Below are 23680 nucleotides of genomic sequence, written 5' to 3' on the forward strand. Positions count from 1 at the left end.
GCGAATGAGATGTCTTATAGAAGTTTGGATAGTTTTTGACAGTCAGTACTAGTCCATCTGGCCTCTGTTGGTTTAATAATATCCATCATGTGTAATGATGTATAATCCATTTTCCTGCATGTATGTATTCCCATGTTGATATCCCTCTGGTTCCTCTGTTATTCCTTCCCAAATATTCTCCAGGACCCACCCTTAGCGTAGGAATTGTCTAAATAGATATTCTTGGTCTGTAACCGCTCCCATCAAGCTTGTTTGTTTTAAATATTTTAACTTTTAATTCTCACCCAACCAAGTCTCAGTGAAACTTATGAGTTTGTTTTTATTTATCATTTTGTCTTAGAATCTCAGGTTCATCATGTGAATATCAAACAGAGGTATCATGACAATATTTTTGGTAGTTAGGTATGCAGGCTCTCAGCCAAACTGCCTGGGTTTGAAGTCCAGTAATGCCATTTGTAAGTTCTGTGACCTGGGGCAAGTCATATATGAGTGGGGGTAATTGTACCTCTCTTAGATTGTTATAGAAAAAGTAGAAGCACTCAATAAAATTAACTCTTATTATTATCTTAGTAGTAGTTTAAGTATATGTAGTAATATCAATAACTCCTAAACTTTACCCTTAATTTATACTTTTTTAATTATTGAGTAATTTCGTTTTCAAAAGGAGGGATTGGTAGTTTGCCAGATATTGCAAAGATGGCAGGTAGTTTAATGTCCTTTAGTGACTCTTGCAAGAGAAATTTCAGGACAGTTACCAGGTTGCAGTGAGATGAAGAGTTAGAGAGAACTCTAGAAACTAGTCTTTTAGGAATTCAAAGTTTAAATCAACTGTTTTATTCACAAGGTTAGATTTTTTTTCTATTTGCTTCTCATTTTGATCACTAATGTTAACACACAGCAATGATATTACAGTAATAAAAAAACAGCTATTTCTCATTGAAATTTTTACTGGTAAGCAAATGAAGCCCCTCCCCAAATAACAAAACAGCTGCTTAAAATAAAATCAGAGAGCAGCCTTCAGCTAACGTAGCGCCGTGGGATGAGTGCTCAGTGAATTTTCTTTTTGTAAAAGTGGATTTTTATTGAACATTGTTTTTTCTTCCCTCCAAAAGTGTGTGGATTCTCATGTCATATAACCTGTGTAAACAAAGCTCCGACCACTTGCCCAGTTCCTCCTGAACAGACCAAAGGTCCCCTAGGTATAGATCCACAGAAAGGGACAGGAACAGCGTACGAAGGTCATGTCAGGGTAAGTATGATTACGCTGGGTGTAGACTAATCTCTAAGGTTTATTAATGAATTAAATAAAGTCCAGTCACCTTACAAACAGAAAATTTGGTGAATAAAGAAAATTTGTTGACAGAAAATTCAGTGAATAAAATTCATATAAGAATTTTATTTCATCCAGAGTAATGATTTGAAAACAAAAACCTAGCCTTTACTTGGAAATAAATGCCAAAATGTCTGAAAAGTTTTTGTCTTGTCCCTGTCTTGTAATGAGCAGATGGTGAAGTCTACATAAAGGGGTCTTTGGCACTTGGCCTTCTGGAGAGGTGACATGCTTACGAAGTATGAGATATTATCATCAAGGCATAATCTTACTTGTAATCTTGAATAATATTTAAAGTATAAGCTGCATTTCATCTTACTACCAAATTTGACTTTTATGCTACTTAGGAAGGAAGCCTTGAATGTTATTTTAACGATTACTAGTGCAAGTTAAAATGGTACTGTTTTTTAAATTTTCAGATTAAAATGTCACTCAGTGTTTGAAGAATGTGTTCTCACATTTTCTCATATGTTATTAATGATATATGTGATCCATCTGCTGCTTCACCAACCGAAGAGGCAGAGTTATAACACATACATTGTCTTTTGGTCTTTACCATGCACTTACATATGTAATTGAGGGGACTCTGACATTTTTGCTTGACTTGGTTTTGTTGGTTTGTTTGTCTATCTAAAACAACACTAAGATTCCTAAGCCAGCTGGAGTGAAGAAAGGATGGCAAAGAGCATTAGCTGTAGTTTGTGACTTCAAACTCTTTCTGTACGACATTGCTGAAGGAAAAGCATCGCAGCCCAGTGTTGTAGTCAGTCAAGTGATTGACATGAGGTAAGCTTTCAAAGGTGAAAATATTTGTGTCTTTGCAACATAAGAATAAAAGAGTATCTGCTTTTTCTTCTGATTATATTTCCATGTTGTTATTTAAATCTAATGTCATGTTAATTTTCTAATCTACTAATATTGCTATAGTAACATAATTAAAAATAGGAAGTAAGGCCTAGTTGTGACAGATTGGTTTGTGTTTTGTGTTGAGTGTGTTGGGCTAGAGGTCAGGGAAAAGAAACTGATATTTGAATCCAAAAGACCAGTGTAAAGTTGTTGGAGAAGTGGAGACCTAATGTATTTGTATGATCACCTAAAGGCTTAGAGTATAATTCCAATGTAAGGACAGGAAATAAAAATCTCAAAATCAGACAAACTCTTGGAATATATAATGGACTGGAAAACATTTAAGTAAGTACATCTCTAGAATGTTTCTGGCCTCGTTTTCAGACTCTTTCCCTGCCCTGGAGTGCTCTCCATTACCTCTTCTCGTGACTCCAGTCACTCTGCTTGGGTGATCTTATTTACTCCAGTTTCTCGTAACTCCAGTCACTCTCCTTGAGTGATCTTATTTACTCCTGTGGCTTCAGCCATTGCCTCTACACTTATGACTCCCAAACATGTGTCTCTAGTCCAGATCTCTCTCCAGCGCTCAAAACTAGGATTTCCAGCTATGGCTTACACTGGCGTTCCATATCAGCATCTCAGACACATTATCTTCCCCGCAAATATGGAATATGAAGGGTTAGGTGTAAGGAAAATCTGACCGAGCCTGCTAAGGGTCTAAATATAGAAAGATAGGGAGAAGAATCAAAGATAAGACTAAGATCTCAAGTCTTCAAGACCAAGAAAATGATGGTACCAATAACCAAATTAAGGAAACCACAGGAATAGATCATTGTGGAGGGAATCTGTTGTAGATGTTGAAGGAACAGTAAAATGTCACATGAGCTGTGTTGAAGGCACTTGAAATGTATTATGGGAGGCAAGAGGGCCCCGTGTGCTGGAGACTCTGGAGACCCTCCAGGATTCAAATCCGAGTTCTACATGTATACTTATTGGCCTTGTTACTTTGAGTAAACCAGCAATTATTTCTAGCTTTTATAGAATGTGCAACTCAATTTCTCTTGAAAACTTACTTTGGGCACCGTGAATTACAAGGAGGGGAAAAATCAAATTTTTTTAAAAATTCAATTTGAATGTTTTGTGTAATTAAGTTTTGAGGATTGCTTCATATGAGTTATTTGGATACACACCCAAAACTACACACACATACCCACATACACTGACTTTTAATGTTTCCCTTTTTCTTCAGGGATGAAGAATTTTCTGTGAGTTCAGTCTTGGCTTCTGATGTTATTCATGCAAGTCGAAAAGATATACCGTGTATATTTAGAGTAAGTATGTATGCTGTAATTTGATCACTGACTTATTTGTATTTGATAAAAAATCTTATATCCCTTTATGTATTCCATATCATCCAATACTTGAATGTATAGACAGTTGGTACTAAGTGAATATTTAATTAGTGAAAGATCTGTAGAAAGCCTGACTACATGGCTTGTAAAATAGGTTTCCCCTTGAATAATATTTTTGAGTCACAATTCAGTTTTTGAATAAATACTGCCCCATGGAAAATTGACTAAATGTGAGGTTTCTCACGTTTTAAAAAAACACAAGCTTTTAAAAAAAGCTCACTTAAAAAATTGATGTGTGTTTCAGTTCTATTGCTTTGTAATAACCACTCCAAAACTCAGTGGCATAAACAGACATGACTTGTTATTTTTCACCCTTGTGTGTGTCAGCTGTACACTTCTTAGGTGTTGACTGGGGTCACGCGTGTGGCTGCACTGAGCTCGTTTGGGGCTGGAATATCCAAAATGACCTACTCTCATGTCGGGGGCTGTGGTGCTGGCTGTCCGAGGGGTGATCTCGCTTCTCTCTGTGAACTCCCTCCATGTGGTTTCTAATCCTTCAGTAGTCTGGCTGAGCTCTCCGTGGCTGGCTTCCAGGAGAACCAGAGAAGCTGCCAGGCCTTTTAAGGACTAAACCCAAAACAGGCATTATAATCCTTCTGCATTCTGTTGATCAAAGCAAGTTTTGAGGTCAGTCTGGATTTGAGGGGAGGCACAGTGGACTCGACTTCTTGATGAGAAGAATGGAATTCCAGAGGAAGAGCTGTTGGTGGCCGCCTCTGGAGACTGTCGGCCACAGTGCAATCTTGAATTGGTGAATTAAGACAATAGAGGTTAAAAAAAAAAACTACTGCCCTGTTATGCCTAGATGCTTAGTATTGTATATGAGTCTTGTATCTAAGGAAGGTCAGACAAAGACTCCTTGGTCTCTCAGTTCCCGGACCACCAACTATCTGTTCTCTCCCCAGCCACCGGGGGAGCCTACAGAGGCCCACTTATCTCCAGCTGACTCACGTGGTGGGATTTTATCGTCACTGCTGCTTAAATTACTTTTAATAAGGGATCCATGTATATAAAATTTAAATCTGTTCTGATTGTAAATGCTGTGTGTATAATGATAAACCTTCATTTAAATACTAACTCAAGTGATCTGATCGTCTCTAAGATAATGTGAGTTATTGTTATGAAGTAGAGAATGTAGGTATTTCTGAGCATTTCTGACGTTTAAAACAAGTTGAAAATCAATATAGTCTAGTACTTATGACTATGGACATGGGATCACAGTCTAGTCGTGTGCCCTTGGAAAAATTTATTTCTCTGCCTCAGTTTTCCATTCATAAAATCGGGATGTAGTAACAATACCTACCTTATGAAGATGTTGAGAGGGGTAATGAGTTAATACCTGTAAAATGCCTTGATCAGTGCCGGGTGCTCAGTAATTACTCAGTAAATGTCAGTTGCTGCTGTAATATGGGCATGGTTAATGCATTTTTTAGGATAGTGTTCTGGCGCTTTATAGCAAAGAAAATAAAAATGATGCTAACATCTAGAATGGTATCTGCTACCTTCACTTTGTCATGAATTCTAATGCTAAAACTAGTTATTCTTCTGATTAGGAACAGCTGAACTCTGTTAAAGGAATTATTTAATGAATGCTCTGTTTATCGGATAGTGCTAAGCAAACTAGCAGAAGCATAAAACTGGCTTGAAGTGTGTCTGTTTTCTAATATCATGAATATTGATTAATTGTTCTAGGTCACAGCTTCCCAGCTCTCAGCATCTAATAACACATGTTCGATCCTGATGCTGGCAGATAGTGAGAATGAGAAGAGTAAGTGGGTGGGAGTGCTGAGTGAATTGCACAAGATTTTGAAGAAAAACAAATTCAGAGACCGCTCAGTCTATGTTCCCAAAGAGGCTTATGACAGCACTCTACCCCTCATTAAAACAACCCAGGCAGCTGCAATCATAGGTAAGAATTCATAACATTTATCACGTTGTCCTAATTGTTTACTAAGCTACCTTGTGAGCAGGGACTGCTTTCATCTAGGAATCCCCAGCGTCTAACAGTGTGTGTTCTATCACAGACACTCAGGAAATGTTTATTGAATGAATGAAACCATATACAGCTTTGTTTCCAGTAAACAACACTCTTCAAATGTGTTTTCTTCTGAAAAAGCAACAATGCTAAAGATTAACCTAGTAACAAATCTATTTTCTGCATGTGTGAATTAGAACAAGTTGTTTAATTTCTTAAAACATAAGTTTCCTGTGTAAAATGTAGATATTAATCACCTTTCGGAGGTTATTGGGAAGTTTAAATTGGATGGAATACATAACACAGAGTGCCCTGCATATAAAATGCCCTCAAAAAATAGCAGCTGCTGGGGGCCAGCCCAGTGGCATAGCCATTAGGTTCACGTGTTCTGCTTCAGCAGCTAGGGGTCCGCCAGTTTGGATCCCAGGCACAGACCTATGCACCACTTATCAAGCCATGCTGTGGTAGGCATCCAACATGTGAAACAGAGGAAGATGGGCAGAGTTAGCTCAGGGCTAATCTTCCTCACAAAAAAAAGAAAGAAAAAGAGACAGCTTCTATGTCTGGAAGTTTAAATTTTCACCATGGTAGATAGGCAACTCTTTTGTTACTTTCTAGTAAATAATGAAAAGTTTAGTGAGTAGTGTTCAAATGCCTTTCACAATTTTTCCCTCCCAAAACGAGAAATGGAACTGGACCCCCAGGGTACCAACAAACTTTGGTTTTTAATTTTTTTCTCTTTTTATTGAATAAACATTTACTTTTTTTCCCAAGTGTTGATATAGATTATTTTCTAATGATTGTTCTATTAAAAAAAGACATGAGATAATATTTATCACTGTAATCTGAAAGGAAATTTAGTAGCATAAATTGTTATTGCTGTTTTTAAATTATTTTATTTCAATTTTTTGCACCAAATTTCTTTATTATCTATTTTATTCTATTAGTTTTACATAGTTTTTACCTAATGCAAATGTTTTATATTTATGTCTTATATAGATCACGAGAGGATAGCTTTGGGAAATGAAGAAGGGTTATTTGTTGTGCATGTCACTAAAGATGGTAAGAGAGAACTTTATTGTGGAGTAACTTTGAACTATGTGTTGTTAGAAAATTCTAACTGCTAGGTTCTAGTTTCTGAAAAGAGCAGAATTTGCTCTTATTTATTCTATAATTGAAATTTTCCAGACCTAATTTGATGTGTTTATAAGTCAAAATATAATTTTCTAATTTTTATAATCCTCTTGAGTTCTAAAATTTCCAAGTGTGTTTTGTCTTTCTTGTGTCATTTTATTGAACAGTTCTGCTCTTTGAAGTCAGATTGCATTCCTAAAGATGGTATGTGAAAGAAAATACAACTTGGGGCTGGCTTCAGCGACCCGGGGTTTGCTGGTTCGGATCCCAGGTGCAGACCTATGCACTGCTTGTCAAGCCGTGCTGTGGCGGGCATCCCAAATATAAAGTAGAGGAAGATGGGCATGGATGTTAGCTCAGGGCTAGTCTTCCTCAGCAAAAAAAGAGGAAGATTGGCGGCAGATATTAGCTCAGGGTTAATCTTCCTCAAAAGAGAAAGAAAGAAAATACAACTTGATTTTTCCATTGTTCTAAGAGTATTAAAAATGTATCTGTTGTTGTTTTTTCCCCCACAGTTTACTGCAGTTTTTTTCCAGGGAGGAATTAAATACAGTCATGTGCCACATAACGACATTTCAGTCAACAATGGACCCCATATATGATGGTGGTCCCATAAGATTAGTACCATGTAGCCTAGGTGTACACCATCTAGGTTTCTGTAGTACTGCAGGGGAGGAAGAGATTTTCTTCTACCCTTCTGGGTTCTTCTGGCTAGTCTAAGAATTAAATTTACATGAGACTGATTATCAAGAGAAAAACAAAAGTTTAATAATGTGTGTACATGGGAGAAACCCAGGAGAACCAAGTAACTCACCAAAATCACCAAAGCGCTCACCTTAAACACTGTGCGCAACCAAAACGAAAGAGGATGTTGGGGTGGGGAGAGTCAGGGACTGCAAGGGGCAGGAAGTCAATTCACAGGTGCGTGAAAACAAGCAAGCGTATGGAAATCAAATGTTTATTTGGCCAAATAGAAACAGAAGAACACAGAGGCGACTCCAACCAACAGGCTTTTCTAGGTTCCTCCCCGTCTGCCACCTAGTTCACATTATTCTAGGTGATAGCTTACTTCCTGAGATGGAATTTTTATCTGAATTCTTTTAGGCAGTTAAGGGAGAGGTAACAAGAAAAACTTTGAGTCCTTCTCAGAAAGACTGTTTCTGAAAAATAATCAGCCTGAAATAATCCTCGTGTTAAAGAGACACGTTTTGGGGTGGCAAATTTTGTTCCCCTTCAGCACACTCTATTATGTTTGTACAACGACAGAAATCACCTGATGACACGTTTCTCAGAATGTATCTCTTGTCATTAAGTATTGCATGACTGTACAGGGTGAAACAAAAAGGAACCAATTTAATTTAGCATTCTTGAATAGTGTTCTAAGTTCTATCTTTCTTTCAGGTTAGATCATGGGAAAACTGCATTTAAACTATATTAGTTTGTTGCCCTTTAGTGAAATATGAATAACTTTTTTAAAATGGGAACTCCATGGTAAAGTTCCTTAGAATTTAGTGCCAGTAAAAACGGTTTTTCTTGAAGATCTGGCATGCTTTGTCACACAGGAACTCTTTGCCTTGGCTGCCAGAAATCTCAGCGCTGAATTTAATACCTTACTATAGGTGGGCTAAATTATCTTATAATAGGTATAACTATCTTCCTTTTTCTTCTTCTAATTTTTCTGATCTCTAATTCTTCTCTATGTGTATCTGTGTCTTTATTTTAAGTTGATTTATATCCTTTTGAGTATAATTGGAATATATGATTAATACGTAAACAAAACATTATTTTGCATTTGACTTATTATTTTTTTTGCATAGAAATTATTAGAGTTGGTGACAATAAGAAGATTCATCAGATTGAACTCATTCCAAATGATCAGCTTGTTGCTGTGATCTCAGGACGAAATCGTCATGTCCGACTTTTTCCTATGTCAGCTTTGGACGGGCGAGAGACTGAGTTTTATAAGCTGGCAGAAACTAAAGGGTGTCAAACCATAACTTCTGGAAGAGTGCGCCACGGAGCTCTTACATGCCTGTGTGTGGCTATGAAAAGGCAGGTCCTCTGTTATGAACTATTTCAGAGCAAGACCCGTCACAGAAAATTTAAGGAAATTCAAGTCCCATATAATGTCCAGTGGATGGCCATCTTCAGTGAACAACTCTGTGTGGGATTCCAGTCAGGATTTCTGAGATACCCCTTGAATGGAGAAGGAAGTCCGTACAGTATGCTCCATTCAAACGACCACACACTGTCATTTATTGCACATCAACCAATGGATGCCATCTGCGCGGTTGAGATCTCCAGTAAAGAGTACCTGCTGTGTTTTAACAGCATTGGGATATATACCGACTGCCAGGGCCGAAGATCTAGACAGCAGGAGTTGATGTGGCCAGCAAATCCTTCCTCTTGTTGTAAGATTCTCTTACTTTTGGTTCTTATCTTTCTGTCTCTTTCTTTTTCCTTCTACTTCATCTCCTATATGTATTCATTGTTAATAACAAGTTATTATTTTAGGTCATCCTTAAAGTTTTTCCTAAGTGTTAGTTATGTAAAGTAACCATATGTACTTAGACGTAAGCCTGCAAGGTCAACATTAACATGCACATAATTAAAGCTAATCTTTCTATGGAATATCTTACTTAGATGGATTTTTTAACGCATGTTCTTGTATTTTGAAATAATTCTAAATAGTTACCTTCATGGTCCCCAGAAATATAGTGCTTGTGAACCTTAATAGCTCATAAGACTTATTCTGGAGAAGTAGTTACTAAGTAAATTATTTAATTGGTGATGTAAAGGTATAATGTCACATCTATAGGAAGTGTTATTCAGTTTTTACCTAGACAGGTAGATACTTAAAATTGCCTATTGTACTCTTTCAAGAAAGATTAAAACAATAAATTGTTGAATACTTGTCATGTGCATTTCACTGTACGAGATAGAACAATGAGCAGAATAGACAGTCTCACCCTCACAGAACATGGAGTGCAGGAGGATAGGTCCATGAGCAAACCAGAAGTTGCAGGAGAATCTGTGCTATGACAGCGAAGTTCAGAGTTCCATAGGCACGTAGGAGTATCTAACCCAAAGTGTTTTGTTTTTAGTGAAAGACACTTGAGTGTGTTTAAATGCTGAAGGGAAGTAGCCACTAGGGGGCTAGGGCAGGTTGTCTGTCTGGTAAACGCAGGAAATAGAGGAAGTTCCTCAAGAAGGCTGGCGAGGGTGGAATTCAGAACCTGGGGCAGGATTTGGGGCAGGAGGAGTGCAGCCTCTTCCACTGTGACAAGATAGGAGGAGTGACGGGTATGGGGACAGTGGAGGGTAAGATTTAGTAGAAGAAAGCTTAGGAGAGCCAGACGTGCTTATTACAGAAAATTTTAAAAATACACAAAAAAAGAACAAAAGAAAAATACTTCTACCTACCCAGACTTGATTACTCTTAATGTTTTGTTTCTTCTGAAAAATATACTCCTGTCTATGGCATCATATTTAATGAATGCTGTTTTGTAACCTAATCAGATATTAATTCCAAGTATTACTTCTAATGTGAAGTAAGAATTAGAATATCTGGGTTTTATGAATAGCTCTGCCAAAAATTTAATTCATAATTTTAGTTTAAGTAAATCATTTAATCTCTTTGCTTGTGTCACCATTTATCAATGTTTATCCTCTCCATAAGTGTATACGGAGCATCTCCCCTGCTCATGTCACTGTGCCAGGTCCTTTATCGTACCTTCATAACTGTGACTAGAACTCCTACCTAAAGATTTCGCTACTTTGTAAGTTTGTTTTACTGTCAATAGCTTGGCTTTAGGAATCAAGTACTTTAAAATGTAGTGAAATTCTTTATAGAACTAGTATTGGGTAAGGGAATATCATACCCTTGGTGTTAACAGAATCCTTTTGTATTATAATGGCTATACAATCTCCCCATCTGTGATTTATGTTCTGTTTATTTCAGAACTATTTTGACGACTGCCATATGAGAAGAACAGGATTTGGGTGGGATTCTACTCTACAGTTGTTTAGCAAAGATCTTTCAAAATGTTTTGGGTTTAATAGTTACAGTAACCAGCCAACTGTCCCCTCCCCCTTCTCCCAGGTTACAATGCACCCTATCTCTCAGTGTATAGTGAGAACGCGGTCGATATCTTTGATGTGAACTCCATGGAATGGATTCAGACTCTCCCCCTCAAAAAGGTAAGATAACGTTAAAATGTGGACTAGGTGAACTAATGAGCGAAACACTGATGTGACTAGTTGTTTTTCATGAATTCAGAATTTTTGGGTATATGTAATTGATAATTTGGGACTTAGCTAAGAGTAAAAACATAGTAAAGAAAAAATCAAGCTGTTTAATTTTATAGATAGCTCAACATCATATTGTTTTTATTACAATTAGTTTCACTATATAAAGTATGATTATTATCATAATGAACAAATAGAATATATCCTAGAACCTGGAATGTCAGTATTATCTTCCTCTTTAGTTTAAGGAGCTCTGAGGGAGTATGTTTTTCTTAATTATAGCTGTTTTTCACATAATGGTATGCAATTTTAAATCCTCTGAGACAGATTTCACAGACTGAAAAAGTGATTAAATTTGGAACCAAAACTGTGTTTAAGTATCTCATGATTAAAAAATAAAGATGTCACGTATTCCTAATAAAATAATATTTTCCTTTAATATTTCCCTTTGATAACATAAAGAGAATTTTTACAAGTATAGAACAGCTATTTTGCAAATCTGAAGAGTATTAGTTTCATGTAGATATGTAGCATGTATCATTAGTTGAGGGACAGGGTTTAGAGGAATAGGTGAAATAAAGTAGCCAAGATGATATTTCAAGATCTGCCCCAATTTTAAACCACATCAACAATGAAAAAAGCTCTTGTAAATACATCATATGAAACAACTTAATATCGTACTCTAGTTTGTACGTTTTGGCTGGTTTCAATTAGTTTTCCATTTTATTTTTATCATGTGAATTTTGTCATATGCACGAAAGAATATATGACCTTTATGAAACAATAATAAACTGATCACTTATGAACCCACCTCCTAACTTAAGAGGCAGACCATTATCAATATCACTGCGTCCTCCTGTGTACTTTTCCCTCATCCCATACCCCTGCCTCTCCCCAGAGAAATTCACTATCCTGAATGGTGTGTTTATCATTCTCTTGCTTTTCTTAAAATACAAAAAATTTTGCATATTTTCATAGGCCTAAACAATATATTCAGTTTTTCTTGCATTTGAGATTATAATGTTATGTTGTATGTCATCTCCTGCCTTGCTTTCTTCATGCATTTACTGTGTTTCTAAAATTCATCCATGTTATTACACATACTATTTAAAAGTTTATTGCTTGTCACTGCTATAAAATATTCTGTTGGGTAAATAGATCATAATTTATTTATCAGTTCTCTGATTAGCAGACATTTGAGTTATTGACCCAGCTTTTTGCTATTGTGAACATTGTTGCATTTGTCTTCTGGTTCGTGTGTGCAGTGGTTTCCTTAAGTCATATTCTTAGGAACGGAATTGATGGGACATGGGGAATGCAAGTGTTCCACTTTACAGGATACGTCAAATTATTTTCCAAAGTAATTGTACCAGTTGACACTCCCACTCGGTATATGAGTTCTTACTGAGCCACATTGTCTCTGATATTTGCCATTGCCAGAATTCATAGTTTTATAACCATAATAAGTGATTTTTGTTTGATTGGTCATCTTTTTCTTATTGATTTATTGAAATTCTTTATATATTGTAGATACTGGCTTAGTAATGGGTGTTGTAAATCTTTTCCATTTGTGAGTTTCTATTCATTTTTATGTTGTATTTTGCTGAACATTTATTGTTATAAGAAAACAATAAATTATATTGTCTTGCTAAAAATTTATTGTTACAAATTTTAAAGTAGTTAAAAATATCTTTCTCATCCTTTAGGTTTATCTTTTTTTCTCCCATTTGAGACACTCTTTCCTGCCTCAAGATTAGAAAGATATGACCCTTATTTTCTTTCAAAAGTTTGAAAGTTTTGCCTGTTACATTTATATATCTTTAATCCGTTTGAAATTGATTTCCTGTGTATGGTGTGAGGCGAGGATTCCATTTCATTTGCTCCGTGTAGATAACCAGCGGTTCCATTACCATCTGTTGACAGTCCTTCCTTTCCCCAATGATGCACAATCTCCTTTCTGTCTTTCATGTACATTTAGTTCAAGTAAGATTCATAAAGTAGCTGTGTTGATATCTTAGTATAATCATTTGGTCACTAATGGCTTTAAAAAGTCAAATTTAAGTTTTAAATGTATTTCTACTTTTTTTTATTTTTGCCCAGAATATTCTTTCTTTAAAATGTTATTATTAAACTTTGTTCAAATTAGATAATTCTGTACCTTTCCAGTCAGAACTAAGGTTCATTTTTTGTTGATTTTCTGTGAAGGCTATATTTTGAAGGGAAAGGATAAATTAAAGATCTTAATAGTATGTGCTTTATAAATAGGCCAAAAGTTTTAGACTTAATTTTTGAAGGTTTTCTTGAAATACTAATTTCGTTTTTTATTATTTTAGGTCCGACCCTTAAACAGTGAAGGATCATTAAATCTTTTAGGGTTGGAGACAATTAGATTAATATATTTCAAAAATAAGATGGCAGGTAAGAAAATACACATTAATCAGATAGCTTCAATGGAAATGTCCTCTCTAAGCTGACTGCCTAAAGATAATAAGTGGCAGAGCCCAGATTTTCCCTCAACTGTATCTTGCTCCAAAGTCTGTTATCTTGGCCACTATCATACTCTCTCAGTATAATAAAACTACTGGACAAAAAGTCATCCTGTTAAGCTCGCGTAGCCGTACAAGCAAAATATTTCTTTCTGACCTGCCTTGTTATTTTTCTGTGGAGTAACGAGGTAAGTAAAGTATAGCTGAATATATCTTCTGTGTTTTTAATACTGTAGAACCTAACCAAAATTTGTACCACTAAAATTATGAAAACCCATCCAGAGTCCCGGTGGGGACTTTGGAATACATCTACTGCCAACGCACAGGGCTTAGAGCTTCTGAAGTGCTAACGACAACGTGAGCGGCAGAAACAGGGAAGAGAGGAGAGTCCCCGGAGTGCCCAGAATCAGGAGAGGGGAGTGGGTGCCCTGGGGTTACGAGGAGCAGGGCAGTGTCCAGAGTTGTGGGGTGAGTCCCGGCCAGGGAGCCTGTCCATGTGTAATTAAAATGAAATGTTTGCCAGTCAGAGTGACCTGAACAGTTAAAATCTCACTTTAACAAATATTATTATAATGGTCTCTTCCATATAATAAAGCTAATTTCATGTCTTAGCAACAAATTTCTGTATAGCAAAGGTATTCGTAAGTTTATGATCTTTTGTGGTGGATCTGTTTAATGAAGATGTTCTTATGGTACATTATGTATTTAAAATAATAATTTAAATTGATTTAAACGTAAGTGAAAACATTGGCGTCAAGAAAACACATTAAAATGTTTATACCAGTTCTCTCTCAGTAGTGTGATTATTATCTTCTTTATGCTTTTTCCCCCGTATTCTCCAATAAATTTATATATTCTACTATCCAAAAGAAATCTATCAAAGGTTTGTCATTTTTGTTTTGTTTTTAAGTACTAAAGTACACGCACACGTTGCTGGGCCTCAGGTTGGATGCTCTGGTACATCCGCTTGGCACTGGAGGTTTCTTGGTATCCAGTCTGGTGACTGTAGGAGTAGACCTGTCCTAAGAGGATATTCCAGTATGACTCGAGAAAGGATACTCAGGTTTTAGAAGGGATTCCCACTCACAGATGGATTCACCATGAAGCTAATGAAACTTAAGCTTTAGGCCCCTCACTTCCAAGACCCTGTATTTAATTTTGGATCTATTTCTTAGAGGAATTCCGAATATTTGTATAACATTGGATTCACTCTGTTCTCACTGTGTGTGATCATGATGATCATAAAATGTGTGCATTACCCAGTTTGTGTCTATAGGGTGACACCTCTTCCAACTTGTCTTTTCCTGGGCTTCCATCTTTCTGCTCTAGGCTGAGAGTCAAGGTAGAGCTTAGAGAAGGAAGACCTGCCAAAATTTCAATGTAGTTGTCTTGTCCTTTGAAAAGGGGAGGAAATCCCATTTCCCAGAGGTCCTTTTTCTGTCTTGCTTTCTCCTCCATCTCTCAGGAGCTCAAAGTGCTCCTGCAGCCCTCTGGCTATCCAAAACCTCCCATGGCCATCGCAACACACCAACACATGCTTCATCCTCACAATTCTCAGATTCCGGAATTGTGTTTCATATTCTCATCCACTTTGAAAATTCTGTCCTTTTCACATTGGTCATTAGGAAAGCAGTCTGATTAAGCTACGACACTATGGGGAGAATGCTGGGGTTTTTTTTACTAATTATCAACTTTGGCCTGCCTTCCAGCCCCACTTGGCTTCTTCCCACCTTCTTTTTCTCACTTTAGCTTTTTGGGTGTTAAAAACTTGTAAAGGTTGCCTTTTCTCTTTTTCCTTAACTAATGGCATCTATCGTGGTGTATAGCTACGATTGTCTCTTATTTTTAGAGTATGTTCACATATCCCAGCATGTTTTGGGAGCCCATGGCTGAAAGTTTGTTCACCTATAGGTATTAAAATTGAAATAGAATAAGATGTGTGCTGGACTGCTAAATGTATACAGTTAAGTATCCTTTCTCCTCAAGATCAGAAGAGTAGAAGTAACGACAGATTCTGACCTTTAGTAAAGGAAGCTAGTGGGAGCACAATTCCTAGTAAGGACCACATCTTGCATGTTGGATCTTGCAAAGGAAATGTTTTAATATGTAGAAATAATTTTATCATTTATGCTTGATTACGTACTTGTACAATTAACTGATATTTGTACTGTCTTGGAGACTAATGGATAAAAAGCATTTTAGCACTTTAAAGAACATCATTATTCTTTGTATTTTTTTTACAGAAGGGGATGAGCTAGTAGTTCCTGAAACGTCCGATAATAGTCGGAAACAAATGGTGAGAAACATTAACAACAAGCGGCGTTACTCCTTCCGAGTCCCAGAAGAGGAGAGGATGCAGCAGAGGAGGTGGAGTTAATTTATGCCCGTCACCCACACACGCTTGTAGCATTGGAAGGACTGTTTGGTCGTAATACTGCATTTGATGTGGAAGGAAAATCTGGTCTCTGAAAATCTGTCGGTCATCTATGGTGTTAAAAACTGCAATAATGAGAATACTTCTCAGTGTAATTTGATTCGTTTCTCAATGTGTATGGAATAGTTACAATTTTTAGAATGTGGACCTTTCTGTAATATAAGCATAGAGCATAATAGAGCATATCTGTGCATATAGTAAACCTCTGTATGTCTAAGAACTTCACATTACCTGTTCTCTTCAGAGCAAACAGAAATAGGCTTGTAGTATTTCCAGTTACGTATAAAAACATTTCTGAAGTATTATCAAGTATTTTAAAAGAAATACATAAAACGGTCAGAATTACCTGTAAAATAGGGTAGACTTCTTTGATATCCAAGCACTAAAAGAACCCTCTCCATTTTCCCACCACAATCATAAGATCTTTTATTTAAAATCTAAAACAAAATCTTTTTTTTGCCTTTTTTTTAATTGAGTTAATGATAGGTTACAATCGTGTGAAATTTCAGTTGTACATTAATGTTTGTCATTCATGTTGTAGGTGCACCACTTCACCCTTTGTGCCCACCCCCCACCCCACCTTTCCCCTGGTAGCCACTAAACTGTTCTTAGTCCACATTTTTAAATTCCTCATATGAGTGGAGTCATACACAGATTATCCTTCTCTAACTGGCTTATTTCACTTAACATAATTCCCTCAAGGTCCATCCATGTTATTGCAAATGGAATGATTTTGTTCTGTTTTGCAGCTGAGTAGTATTCCATTGTATATATGTACCACATCTTCTTTATCCAATCATCTGTTGATGGGCACTTAGGTTGCTTCCATGTCTTGGCTATTGTAAACAGTGCTGCAGTGAACATTGGGGTGCATAGGACTTTTGGGATTGCTGACTTCAAGCTCTCTGGATAAATACCCAGTAGTGGGATGGCTGGATCGTATGGTAGTTCTATTTTTAATTTTTTGAGGAATCGCCATACTGTTTTCCATAGTGGCTGCACCAGTTTGCATTCCCACCAGCAGTGTATGAGGGTTCCTTTTTCTCCACAACCTCTCCAACATTTGTTACTATTAGTCTTAGATATTTTTGTCATTCTAATGGGTGTAAGGTGATATCTTAGTGTTGTTTTGATTTGCATTTCCCTGATGATCAGCGATGATGAGCATCTTTTCATGTGCCTATTGGCCGTTCGTATATCTTCTTTGGAGAAATGTCTGTTAAAACAAAATCTTTTAAGTAAATTTTTAATTGAGTTTATTCTATTATTTTAATTCTGTCCTTATTAACATGATTTCATAGTTTTATTTTTATGAAAAAAATGCTTAATTTTTTTCTAAAGTTATCTAGATTGATCATGGGGAAAAATGTCTAAACAGGTGTCTTATCTTACAGAGAGATGCTACGAGATCCAGAAATGAGAAATAAGTTAATTTCTAACCCAACTAATTTTAACCACATAGCACACATGGGTCCGGGAGATGGAATACAGATCCTAAAAGACCTGCCCATGGTAAGAGAAAAGAGAGTGAATGTGCACATCAGTGGGGTTGAGGGTAAGGGGGGGCAGGGGAGAATATGTGTGTACGTAAATATTTATGTGTTTAAATATATACATAGATAAGATTTATTGGTATAATGAGGCAAGGGTTATGTCAGTTTATCACAATATGTGTACGATGCATGATGACATACTTGATGAAAAAAACATAAAATTTAGACATCTATCAAAAACCAAACATACCAAGTTCTTATTTAGTTACATACTCTATAAACGTCTCTCATCCATGGATTTACTACTGTTGGTAGAAGAAACTGCCAGATCTGGAGAGGATCTCTCCCAAGATTCAGAACTTGGTTACCAAATTACTAAAATTTCACTAAGACTTAGCAGTTCAGTAGGTATTTGGCCCTTTTTTCCTCCCAGAAAACCACAGTGGCTTGGTCATTAATGGTCACACCTCTCATCTGATTGTGAAGTTAAATATTTTTCCTTCACCCAGTTATAAACATGCTGCCTGGTCAGTCTTACAGAAAAAAGTACAACATAGGAAAACTGTTGTTTGTTAACAAAGTGAAGATTTGATTCTTGAATCTATTATTTTGAGATTAAGAATATTAGTGAAATTAACTAATTATTCCAGGCTCTGCTTATTCTTAACATTTTAGTATCATAGTACTCTCAACAAAGTATTGAAACTTTAATATGACCCTTTTGATCTGTTATAGTAGCGTCTAGATTTTGCACAGAATTTCACACATGATTTATAAACTATGGCTATTTGGGAGATGATTTATGACTCTTGACCAGAAGCTCTTTCTAAGGAAGTCTGTCTTCTAAAGATTGATTTTTCCCTTTTTTCTCCCCAAAGCCACCCCAGTACATAGTTGTATATTTTAGTTGTGGGTCCTTCTAGTTGTGGCATGTGGGACACCGCCCCAGCGTGGCCTGACAAGCGGTGACATGTCCGCGCCCAGGATTCGAACCGGCGAAACCCTGGGCCACAGAAGTGGAGCACACAAGCTTAACCACTCGGCCACAGGGCCAGCCCCAGGAAGTCTGTCTTAATTACCCACATTACTACCTCTACTGTGATAGAAGATAGGAACATCTGTCACAGACAGAAAAAATGATAGATAATATGGTTTGATGTGCAGTTAAGCTTTTAAAAGTAGTCTTTATTTCATGGGAGGAACAAAAAGCCTGGATTTATTTGAGTCTGAGTTCCCCGTTGAACTATCCCAGTTAAGCAGTTGGCCTGTGTGTGAGTGAAGGTGAGGTTCTCATGCATCGTTGTTTCATCATCATCCGGATGTTGTTATTGTGCGCTTGTAGTACTTCTCATTCCTTGGAGGAGTTCGGATCACTCACAGGAGTCATTTACCCTTTTGGAATGGGGATTATTATTAGCTGTATTGGGTAAATCTAAAGAAAGTGTGCAAAAAACATTACAACTAATATTGATATAGTAGTTAAAACTAAGTCAAAACTTTAAGGCTGAACATGTTAAATATTAAACTGTGGTACTTATCTATCACATTTAAAAGTTATACTACTTTTTTGGCTTTTGCCTGGGAATGAGATTTCAAATTTTTCTCCCTTCTTTCCCATTCTGAACGTTTGCTTAATGTCCTCAGTCTGGTTTCCCTTTATTCTTAGGAATAAACGTAACATGACTGTACAGTCCCAAGCCTCTGTCGTTTTTCTTCTTTGGAGTTAGAATGTCAGGTTCAGAGCACCTTAGGAGAGAGAATTTTTTAATTATGATAAACATTTCAACTGTTTATTTTTTATATGTTTAAATATTTATAGCTTATATTTGATAGATCAAGTGTTATGTACTATTTTAATGAAACTTTTTGAAATTTAGTTAGTAAATAGTTTTTCAACACCTGATGTGTAGTTAGCATTGTGGAGGAATAGGGAGATACAAATTTCAAACACATACATATGTTGCAAAACAACACATCAGCAAATACAAAATTTCTTCAATAGTTAACGACGTTTTAGTAGGTATTATCCTTTTAAAATTATAATTTCTTTCACTTTGCTTCATTTTGGTGCACAAAAAAATACATGGCTTTCATCATATATTCTAACAACATAGCAAGAAGAAGCATAGAAAATTTTTCTATAAATTCTATTGTATCCCACACATTACAGTATTTTTCTTAAGGTGAAGTAGTTTCAAGATTTAATAAAAAGACTCCTCTGTTTGGTATTCTGCCATCAGGTGAAAATCAATTTGCTTGTGCTCCAGAATCCTTTCAGACCTTCCTGCACAGGAAGACTCGGTCTTCCTGCAGTACCCTGAATAGGCACGTGAAGCAAATGTCAAACTGCAAACGTCGTAAGAACTTTGACATCAAAGCACCCCTCCTCACTCCACCTTTCTCCCCTCACCTCCCTCCGCTTACAGTAAAAGAAAACTCTGTTTTATGGTTTTGCTCAAAATAAGGTCTAGTCTTTGTTACTGAGCAAAACAAGTTCAGATAGCATTTCCCAAAGATTCATCCCCCTCTTGACCCCATGACCCATGGCCTTCTGTGCCGGCTACTTATTCCCATTAGACCTCCTGATTTTCAGTTTTTGTTGTCACTGACTTTTTTAACCCGTGACCACCTTGTTGGTTCTTTGTGTCAGCACAAGTGACTTTTTGCCCAGTAATGCAATGCAGTTTTTAATGTTCCCTCCATTCCTTTCATGTTTTATCATGTAAGCACTTTTGTATTTTCAGGACAAGAAGTTGGTGTACATTTTTGAAACCTGTTTCGTCACCTGTCCATGTAGTATTCCGTCAAAGATGCTGTGTGTCTGAATTCCTGTTCTTCACAGCCTTACTTTATCTTCACCTGACTTTCTTCCTTTCACAAGCAAAGGATATACATGCTGGGGCTTTTCATAGGCATCCATTTAATCACCTAACAAACATTTCTCGATCTATTGTCTGCCCAGAACCGTGCTTATCTTGGGGTAGACACTGGTAAACAATACAATAATATGCATGCCTGAAAAAGAAACAGTAATATGCATGTGTATATCTGTGTGTATATATATTTATTGAGAAGCTTGAGATATTTTAATATGTCCTCAGATTTTAATATGTTCTTTCCACCAAAACGGAATTATCTATGTTTAGTGAACTATTTCCAAAAATTAAGATGAATTAAATTCATCCAATGTTAACGTGTATAAGAAGAGCTTTTAAATACCAATGCTACGTGTTGTTACCCGTGCAAAGAGCATGTACCCCAGACATTTTATGTTTTAACTTATTCAAATCAATATTGCTTTCCTGTGAATTACTTATAAACTTAACAGAGTTTATTGGATGTCTTTAGAAGCTTAATTGTGTTTCCTTTCTACCAAAATGATGGTGAACTAGGGTGGTTTGCCTCATGAAGATGAAAGAGATAGTAAGGGAGTCGTTGTTTTCCCTTTCATCTTCTATATCCAATGTGAACCTCTCGTGTGTGTTTTAGTGAGCCGAGAGAATGTAAGCAATTAATATAAAGCAGCAAGTATGTCTTCAGAGTACACACTGTGTTCGTTTTCTTTCAATAGTTTTTTGTCATTTACGTTTTTTCACAGTGGATGCTGGTAATAAAGGGCAGATTTTTCTCCAGTTGAATGCAAGATAATATTTTACCTCCAGAAGATTTACTTTTAGCACGTAACATTTCTCCTAGCCTTTACCCGTTCCTAAAATTGTTAATTAAGATAAAATTTCTGGCTCAATGACCTCTTGGAGCTTTAAGTAGTAATTTTGCTTCTTAAGGTCAAAGTGACATTTACATCAGTCGTTTTTTTCTCTTTTTGGAAATAGCCTTAGAAAGTACTGATTTTACTCACATCTCTAAATTTAAAACAATATCTTACACAGGAGCCTTTCTTTTAAGACTACGTAATTTACCAGATATTTGTTTAACAAAGCAAGCTCATCTCAACTCATGAGAACATAAATTCAGTCAGCCTTCTCTCCAGCAAGTCATTCAACCCCTGCCCCTAATAAGAGGATGGCAGAATGTTATCTGGAAACGTAGTTGTTCTTCAAGAACTGAACCTTGAAAATTCCCAATAGAGAAAGTGACTGGGTACTGAGTGACAGTTCCCAAATATTCAGAAGTTGTTTTATCAGAAAAACTGAGATTCCTTGGCTTCAACTCTTTTTTCTGTATGTTTAGTATTACATAATTTCATTTTTTTTAGTATACCTGAACATTGAAGGGAAATTTTTCCCTTGGTAAAAACAAATGTGTTCTTTTAGAGGACCGGCCTGGTGGCACAATGGTTAATTTCACATGCTACACTTTGGCAGCCTGGGGTTCATGGGTTCAGATCCTGAGGGCGGACCTCCACACTGGTCACCAATCCATGCTGTGGTGGCATTCCACATACAAAATAGAGTAAGATTGGCACGGATGTTAGCTCAGGGCCAATATTCCTCACCAAAAAGAAAAAACAACAAAAAAGATGTGTTCTTTTGGGTATCTGAATGGAGATAAGGTTGGGCTGCTTACAGGTAAACCAATAATTAGTATATTCCACAGTTATCACTATTTTTGTTATAGGAAAATAAGATCCCTAAAAGCGAACACATACCACAGGTCTACCAATACCAGGAAATGGTTTTAGGTTTCTAAAGAAGTTTTATAACACTTCTAATGAGAGGCTGGTTGTGGGTTCACTTGTTTTCTTTAACTATTTCTTGCTTTTTTTCTATCTTCCATTTTTTTTAGTAGATTTTTGCCATGTTTGATTCTATCACATAAGATAATACTAAACTAAACTCTGGAAGTCTCCTTGCATCTCTGAAAGTCCAGTTTCTACTCACTTGACAAGAGTAATAGAATAACTTTATAAAGTGAATGATCTTTTGCAAATCAGCTGTTTAAGTAACTGGCGAGAGGATTATGGAATTGAACTTTCTGAGGCCTGCAAGTATTTCATGAAGGATTCAGTTCTGATGTGAGATACTTGTGTGCTTTTTTCTACTCGCATGTTGTCTGAAATGTCACATATAACTAGCAAATCCATTTTCATTACCTTTGTTCTTCTTCCTGTTGTTTTGCTAGCCAGGTTTCCCTTATCCATCCCCTCATCATCACTCCGGTCTGATCTCCTCCCCGATCAACTTTGAGCACATCTATCACATGACTGTTAATTCTGCCGAAAAGTTTCTCTCTCCTGACTCCATAAACCCTGAGTGCTCCCCGTCTCTGTGCTCTGTCCCCGGTACACCGAGCTTTATGACTCTGCGGGTACGGATAGCTGAGTCAGTGTTAACTTGTACTAACCACGTGCGGGCCCCTGCCTGGCTTCATGAGTAACACTGCTGAGGGCTCACCCAGGGCCGTCCTCCTTGGCCTCTCTCTCTTTCGCCAGACTTCTCTTCCTGCTCTTCCTCTTCCTCCTCCTCTTTCTTCCAGTTCTGTTGTGTTTCTTCTTTTGAGGAAAAAGATGAGGACTGGGAGGATTTCAGTTTTGTTTTTGAAATAGTATTGCAAGTTTTTCTCTGTTTAGATTATTTTCCCATCGTGATGTTTTTCATTACAGATATCCTCATAAGAAATAGCCCCTGAATGGGTCTTTATTCTGTTAAAACAAACAAAAAAGGGATCCCAGAATTTCTGAAATTTTTACGGTTCATTACCCTAGAACCAGTTAAGTTCAGAGAAATGTTTTGTATTTAGTGGAATTAAATACAGTCAAGTCTGTCGTGAGACCAAACCATGGGCCTTCTGTCTAAGACGAACTCCTTCTTGAAAAGCTTAAAAATCTTCGAAGTAAAAAGTGTAACAGTGTTAATGAGTAACAGCGAAAATTGCAAAAAGAAGATAGTCTTCGTAATCCTTGAGTTGCTGATAGGCCTTTAATTCCAGCCAGGATCCAAGATAGGAAAACTAGATCAAAGAGAAAAACACACAGCTTGCTGCATTCTGAAGGACCGTGGCACTGCTGTGAGTCCCTTCCTTTCTGCCATCAATCTTTGTTACCAGGGGCTTTGCAGCGGGATGGAAAGCTGGTGGCCATTAAGCTGAATGTCCACACTTCCATCAAAAGACGTATGCTGACACTAATAAGGGAGCATTTTCTTAAGTTTTGAAGATAATAAAATATTTGGATTGTATCACGCATACCCATTTTCTATAGTGACTTCTGACTTAGAAAAATAGTCATATCAATTTTTTATTTGTATATATAGTAATTTTCCAATAAGAAAACTAACTGTAGGATGAGAAGTTTGTTTTTGTATTTTTGTTTGTATTCTAAAATTATTCTAAATTATAATGTTTTTAGTGCCATTGGCATTGG

The 23680-nt window shown here is 36.7% G+C and overlaps 1 protein-coding gene across 20 annotated transcripts in view; it reads left to right on the forward strand.

Moving 5' to 3' along the window:
• Positions 1-23680, forward strand: part of CDC42BPA (CDC42 binding protein kinase alpha) — a 327094-nt gene that overhangs the window by 291359 nt on the left and 12055 nt on the right. For 11 of the 20 annotated variants that reach the window (XM_070602640.1, XM_070602622.1, XM_070602623.1 and 8 more), the window contains 11 exons: positions 1113-1249; positions 1977-2116; positions 3426-3507; positions 5281-5497; positions 6563-6625; positions 8515-9108; positions 10800-10897; positions 13279-13363; positions 15675-15798; positions 17260-17377; positions 22441-22626. In XM_070602640.1, the coding sequence (XP_070458741.1) occupies positions 1113-1249; positions 1977-2116; positions 3426-3507; positions 5281-5497; positions 6563-6625; positions 8515-9108; positions 10800-10897; positions 13279-13363; positions 15675-15798; positions 17260-17377; positions 22441-22626 (1844 nt within the window). The remainder of the gene's footprint in view (positions 1-1112; positions 1250-1976; positions 2117-3425; positions 3508-5280; positions 5498-6562; positions 6626-8514; positions 9109-10799; positions 10898-13278; positions 13364-15674; positions 15799-17259; positions 17378-22440; positions 22627-23680) is intronic. The other 9 variants (XM_070602627.1, XM_070602628.1, XM_070602629.1 and 6 more) reach the window with 2 other exon arrangements.

The sequence above is a fragment of the Equus przewalskii genome, chromosome 31, assembly GCF_037783145.1.
Source record: "Equus przewalskii isolate Varuska chromosome 31, EquPr2, whole genome shotgun sequence".
In the NCBI taxonomy this organism is placed as follows: domain Eukaryota; kingdom Metazoa; phylum Chordata; class Mammalia; order Perissodactyla; family Equidae; genus Equus; species Equus przewalskii.